Here is a 6,768-nt window from a genome sequence, read left to right on the forward strand (position 1 = left end):
TAAGGATGACTGTTATCTAAAACTAATCAGATCTGCAGATTTCTCAAGGAACTGTCAAGAGTTAACACAAAAAGTGGCATCAAGAAGTTTTCCCCTTCTTCGGTGATGGCAGTCTGATGGGGGTGTTTGGAATTATTGGCAGGTCTAGCCCAGTTCTAGGAGGATGCAGAAGCTTCTTGGGATTTGTTGTTGTCATTTGAGGACTGAATTCCTGTTCCAGCTTGCAGGTTAGGATTCACCTTGTTTTTTCTTTATAATGGAAAGACTAAGAACCCTGAAAAGGTTGAATATTTCCATCCACCCATGAGATTTCCTCTCTCCAGCTTGAGATGGACTTTGTCTTCTCTTTCCATAAGAAGCAGGACTCCATTGCTGGCTGCTTCCCTGGTAACGTCTTGATCTCCAGCAAAAGCAGAAATCACAGGATAGCCATTTTGCATTAAACTGACCTGCAGTACAAAAAAAAAAAAAATGAGCTAAGTGGTCTCGTGACATTTATCTAAAAGTTTAGTTATACTCCCAATATATCATACAAACACGCATTCACATAGTACATTATAACCAAAGGGAAGTCAGTTTCTCCACATGAAGGAAACCCAAAATAATGAGTGGGTGACAAGTAGGATAGAACATATCTCTCTCATACAGGATGATACTGAAAAGGTTTCAGATGATCTACAAATTCCTTCCCAGGTGATCTACAAATTCCTTCCCAGCCTGTCCACGCTCAGTTAGTTCAGTGAAAGGAGACTGACCAGGGATGAAAAATCATACCCCTTACAAAGGCAAATAAGCCCATTTCATAACACTGCTAAACAGTAGACTAATAAATCATTTAGTGCATGGGTCCATTCCTCATTGCCTTATTTGACGAGCCTTTTGTATGAATGGTTTTGTGAAATGAAATAACTGCTCTAAGAAGGAACTCCTAATGTTGGCACATACCTGGATAGTTTGTCGGTTATATACTTTCACAACATGGAAACTGAAGCTATAGATTCCTTTTCTTGGTGCTACAAATATACTGGAAGCGAGGTCAAAATGGTTCCCAATATTAACTAATACCTGGAGGATAAAAGGAAAGAAATCAGGTTGTTCCTTCATTAAATAGAGAGTGAGGGGAGAGGAAAGACATTTCTCAGACAACCCACCCCCCCTGCTCTCCCAGCAGTGCAAAACCACTGGCATTTGCTGTACAATTAAAATGGACTGCAGGGGAAAGGAGCCAGTTCCTAAGGTGTTGTAAAAGGATCGGTTCAGACAGCTGATTGATTTACCCAGTGGTGCACCCAAAGCTTCTTTGAGAGCATGAAAAGCATATGATGGCAGCCTATGTCTGTACAGTGAAGGGAAAAACAGATCAAATCATTGCTGAGACATACACAAAGAAGGAAAATATTCCATTGAACAAGCCACTAGATTTTACATTTTCACACAACTAATTGTGTCTCTTGGGGCTTGCAGCGTTAATGTGAAATGAAACAGGCTTAGTCATGTTGCATGGGATGAAATGTGGAGAAGGGAGTTATTAAGGTATTAAGGTAAGTAGCGTTCTTAATCTGCATTCTTTATTCTTTTTTTCTGCTCCCACACCCATCCTAAAACAAAACTTATTCAATGAAGCTTGAACAAATAAGGAGGATGTATCTATTTTAACCCACAGAGACTTTGAACATGGATTTAGTGGTAAAGAAAATGCCAATTGCCAATTATAATAATGTAAAATGATACCTGATGCCAAGTTATAAATGTTTCAAAGCATCATCAGTATCAGAAAAGCAGAAAGAGTGAACAGTTTTTTAAGGTAAGGAAGGTCTTCATCTCAATATAATGCACAGTGCAGTCTGGTTTCTTAAATCCAGACAATGCAGATTACATAAAAATATGAGAAAGAAAGCTACAGACTCTTGAGAATCTAATGAACATTCCAGAACAAATGTTTAAAGTTCTTCATACAATTAGTTATTTATTGGCAGAATCAGATCTTTAATCTTCTCTATAATCCATATTCATACATAACTATTTGCTAACACTTTTTCTGGGATCTTATTTTTTGAATAGGTAGGCTTCCAAATGGGAGGATCCTAATACAGTCACTGTTCATTTGTTTTGTCTGGTTCTGAATTTCCAAGCTTATCTTCACCTGTTTTAAAACAGGTTTCATGTTACAAAACAAACAGAAATCAAAACTTCTTTTTTTTTTTACTTCTCAGAGATCTGCAGTTCTGTGCCCTTTTAAATAGAATTAACTCCTAAGGAATTAATGTCCTTCTGGGCACACATGTAAAAAATTTCTGTTGTGTGACTGGATAAACTGGACTTTATTTTCTTAGATACAGGATTCCAGCTTGATCTTCTAAACATAAACTAGCAATTTTTACAATTTATGTGTACATACAAAAGCAACAATTATGAAACTATAATTTAATATTTTGTTTTAAGATGTTTCATGAGTTGAAGATATGAATATGACAAAATGGTAGACATAAAGCATTTCTAGAATGACATATTTATTTGCCTTTGTGTATCACAGAAGACTCAGAATAATTCTGCTAATATTAAAACTCTGCCATTTATGCTGCCATATTTTTTTATTTTCTTTTTTTATATTACAACAAAATATATTTAACATAAAATTCCTATGGGTTTGAAGAAGCTATTTTTCGTTGAGGAGTTAGATAAAATGCAACAATAGTACACACAATGCATATAAAATTATTTTAATCTACTTAAGCAATTAGCCTGAGGTGTACATATGTATCCATACAAAGATTTAATAAATAGTTAATTTAAAAATCCCAGTGTATCCTTTTTATATTTCTGGACTGACAAGAACCCAATCGGTTCTTTAAAGATTTCCTTATTAAATTTTTCAGCTTGTCCCCACTTGGCATGTTGTGTAGATTTCTAGACTGTCCTCCCTGTCCAGTTTATAGAAGGATGTCTCGGAGTCACCAATTTGGAGAAATGAGATGTAGCTATGTCTTAGAAAAGGACACATGCACTGAAGTCAAGCTTGTTCCAACAAAATGAGAAAGGTGTCCTTGGCGGTATTTATTGGTGGACACTAAAAGGAAATTCATAAAATCACGATTCTCATCCAAGAAGTTGATGAGAAACAAGTGCTGCCAAGAGGCTGGCTGTGAATTATTGTAGTGGATGTTCTTAAGATTCCTGAAGCAAGCTTGAACCTGACAAAGAACTCCGGTGAAATAAGAATACGTTAGCAGAGAGGACACACATGGAGGAGGGTTTAATTGGAATGTGGGCAGAGAATACAAAGTAAGACCATAGGTAGCTGGTGCAGATAATATGGGACGCTTGGATAGAGATGGAATCAGAACTGGGGAATTAATAGTGGTCACAGATGCTAAGGGGAAGGACTCAGCCAGGAGGAGAATGAAGATGGAGCTAAGGACCAGAAATGTGTGACCCATCCTTCTCAACACAAGGGGGAGCAGGAGCAAAACGGTTGGCGGCTGGATGGGATGAAGGCTTACTGAGTTAAAGGGGGAGGGAGGTAAGGAGGGCAGCTGGGCGGGGCTTTGACTTTGTTACTGATTCTGGGCGGGGCTTAACCAAGAGCCAGGTTGGGGAGGGGAGAGAAAGGAGACTGGCGCGCCACCTGACCTGGTCGAAGTAGATGGTCATGGTGCGGTTGCTCATCTCAGACGGCTCGTGATTGGTGCTGCGCGTGGCCGAGAAGGCCACCTTGGCGCTGCCAGAGCGCACGGAGATGCCCAGCGATGAAGTAATGGCGCCGTCGGCGGACGGGCTAGAGTCGCATACCACCAAACACTTGCCCTCCAGCACGATGGGCTCGGTGTCATTCTGGGCGCCCACCGCCGGGCAACTGGTGGGCAGCAGGAAGAGCAAAAAAGCCAGCACGGCCGCCATGCAGGAGTAACTGCCAGCGGGTTCCGCCAGCGCCCCCCGCCGCCGCCGCCACCACAACCGCCGCCCGGGCATCGCGTTGCGGGGGCCCGTCACCAACCGCGGAGTCCAAAGGGGGCGGCGGGGCGGCAGCGAACGAGAGCTGCCTTCACTTTCCCGGCGGGCGCGTAAGCCGTGGCTCTGCTTGCCTTGGCCCCGCCCGAGCCCCTCGCAGCGCTTCCTCCCTCAGCGACGGACGGGGCAAACTGGAGACTTCACAGGAAGGTGGGAGGCGCGCAGCAGTTGCAGCCTGCAGGAGGGAAGAGAGCGAAGAAAGGGCGGTCAGAACTAAGCGGAGCGTGGAGCCACGCGACCCCCCCCCAGCCCGCTTCTCTTCCCCCCCCCCCTCAGCCCTCTTCCTCACGGGCCAGAGTCTTAGAGCTTTCCCCATGTGGTGCGAGGAAGCAAAGCAAAGGCACGGCGTCTTTTATAAGGAAGCTCTTTCCTCAGGAACAAAGGGGAACCAGACGAAAGGCTGGGGTTTTAGGGGTCCCTAGTCGTGCTGCGTTTGACTAAACCAACCGTCCATCTAGTCCAGTACCTCAGTTCCCACAGTGGGCAGAAATAAATATTTTTTTAAAATATATATATATATATGCGGGTGTCAGCATGCGGGTGTCAGCATAAAAATATTTTATCGGAGGGAAAACGAGCGCGCGGGGAAAACGAGCGCGCGGGGAATGAGGCTTGCCCTGCAGCTTTTCGCTCCCTTCACTCTTCGTTCACGCCGCGACGGTGAGCAAAAAGACAATTTATTTCTCTCTGCGATAGAAGCCTCAACGCTACACCCTGAACCTGCAAAATGGAACAAGTGCTAAGCATAGCTTGAACCCCCAGGGTTGATTTAGACTTGGTGGGACTGGGACGAAACCTCGCCGAAAACACGAGGGACACATATGTCAGACTAAGCTGCGCCTCGATCCTAAAAAAAAAAAAAACCCTAAAACCCCAAAAGGTGGGAAAAGCCGGCCTGCCACTCCCATACCCATAAAAACAACTGTCGGCAATTCTCTTTCAGACACTAGTTCCCTATTTCTCACATTTCTCATAAACCCTGAGGAAAAAAGGAGACATTCCTGCGCCACGCGCCGTGAAGAGTTACTTGGTTCCATCAGGCTTTGAACAACCGAACTGGATACGTTAGTTAAAACTTCCGCGTCTGCCTGCCACTCTGTCTCCTCTTGCCGAGATCAAGTCCCCTGCCTGCGAAGTCCGTTAGATTTTTTTTTTCCCTCCCCTTCACCTTGATTCGGCGCATCCAAGCCGCCTTTCCTGCTCGAATTTCCTTTCCAAGGAACCCCGCTCAGCTTTTACTCCCCGCCGGCACTGACGTCTCCACGGCCGGTTGCGGCAAATCCGCCCGATAAACTCAAGGCGGGAATAGTACAGAACCAGGTTAGCCCCACCTGAGAAGTTTGGACTGGCTGCTTCTGAAAAGTTACACCTCGGCGTCTCGACTCTTGCCGTCTCACACACACACACACACACACACACACACCCCTCCGGCTCTTCTTCCAACAGTTTTATCAAAAAGACACATTGCTAGGAAGTCTTGCTTTCCCCCCCCCTACACTCCCCTCCACTCCCATTCTCAGTTTGTAAGGAAACCCGCCGGATTTTCCAAGTGGTCAAAAGAGCAAGCAAGCGAGCGGAAGGATGGATGGATGGAAGCGCCGGTTACCTGGAAAGTCCATAGCGGAGGAGCGCCGGCTTTGCCAAAGCTGCTGTCCTCGAAGTTGTATTGCTTGGGGGGAAAAATGAGGCGAGATTAAATTGAGGGAATAAAGAAACAAGATTGGCCTCAATCCCCCCCCCCACCCGCCCATTGACAATAATGCCCCCCTTCTTTTTCCCACCCTCTTGCAGACACATTCGCAGCCGTCACTGTTTCTCACACTGGGTAAACTCAAGCAACCCCCCCCCCTCTCACATACACACAACTCAGAGAGAGAGAGAGACGCACACAGCGCTGCCCTCCTGCCCAGCACCCAGCTAGCCAAACGCGCGCACCCGTCCTTTCCCCACGTTGGGGATTCATTCCTCTGCTCAGTTTCCCCAGGATGTCTTTGGAAAAGCCAACCATTACCTCCCGCAGGTGGCAGGCTAAACTTCATCCGGAACGAAGCAGGACGCTCTTCGGATTCCAGTTCCTTTTCAAAGAAAGGTCCCGCTTTCCTTTCATCCCCTTGAGGGGAAAAAAAAAATGAGTAAAAAGAAATCCGCTTCTCTTCTGCTCAGGTCCCTCCCCTTCGTCCAGGTAAAGGGTTAGCAGCAGCCGCGGAAGAGGGCTATCAACTCCTGGAGGGGCGGGAGCAGGGAGCAGCGCGCCCGTTCCCTGCCTTGGAAGTTCCTTTCTGGTCCGGGCAGTGCCAACAGCTGGCAAGTGGTGAGAAGGGCAGGAGGTCTGTCCCTTTAAAACCTCAGGACACAAGAGTTGCCTAGGCGGCAATGCCTTATTAACTGGGCTTCCAAGCCTCCTTCTTTTTTTCCCCAGGAATGCCCAAACGGTCGGGGATTAGATATGTGAGGGGGTTCGGGGGAGGCGTCTTACCCGGATGGAACAGGACCGCCGCTCAGACGAACTCCAAACCTGGTTGTAGAGCGCCACCTCGCGGCCTCCGAGCTTCCCGATAAATATATTCAGGAATGAAAGGGATGAAGGGAACCGAGTAGATTAGAAAAGGGATCTCGGTAACGGCATTCCCGGGTGAACTTTCAGTTAAAGTCTCGCTCCCTTGGCCGATCTGTCCCCCTTTTCTTTCTCCTTCGTTCAATCAAAGGCTAACCCTGCGCCCGCAAACCTTTTGCTGCCTTGGCAGAGGCGCGGCGCCACAC

The 6,768-nt window shown here is 46.3% G+C and overlaps 1 protein-coding gene across 1 annotated transcript; it reads right to left on the reverse strand.

Annotated features, from left to right (window-relative positions):
• Positions 1-251: 251 nt before the first annotated feature.
• Positions 252-3,969, reverse strand: CBLN2 (cerebellin 2 precursor). The gene is made up of 3 exons (XM_015816786.1): positions 3,631-3,969; positions 946-1,065; positions 252-449 (listed from the first exon to the last, which is right to left on the reverse strand). Exons 1-3 carry the CDS (start codon positions 3,967-3,969, stop codon positions 252-254), a joined length of 657 nt encoding a protein of 218 aa, XP_015672272.1.
• Positions 3,970-6,768: the final 2,799 nt, after the last annotated feature.

Source organism: Protobothrops mucrosquamatus, unplaced genomic scaffold (assembly GCF_001527695.2).
Source record: "Protobothrops mucrosquamatus isolate PMUCROS unplaced genomic scaffold, P.Mucros_1.0 scaffold498, whole genome shotgun sequence".
In the NCBI taxonomy this organism is placed as follows: domain Eukaryota; kingdom Metazoa; phylum Chordata; class Lepidosauria; order Squamata; family Viperidae; genus Protobothrops; species Protobothrops mucrosquamatus.

What these genes read in the sequence shown, in the direction of transcription:
- CBLN2 (XM_015816786.1), bottom strand. Translation starts at nt 3,969, where the DNA reads ATGCCCGGGCGGCGGTTGTGGTGGCGGCGGCGGCGGGGGGCGCTGGCG. An exon ending in TGACCATCTACTTCGACCAG is followed by an intron (nt 1,066 to 3,630) that starts GTCAGGTGGCGC and finishes TTTATCCTCCAG; the next exon opens with GTATTAGTTAATATTGGGAA. An exon ending in ATAACCGACAAACTATCCAG is followed by an intron (nt 450 to 945) that starts GTATGTGCCAAC and finishes TTTGTACTGCAG; the next exon opens with GTCAGTTTAATGCAAAATGG.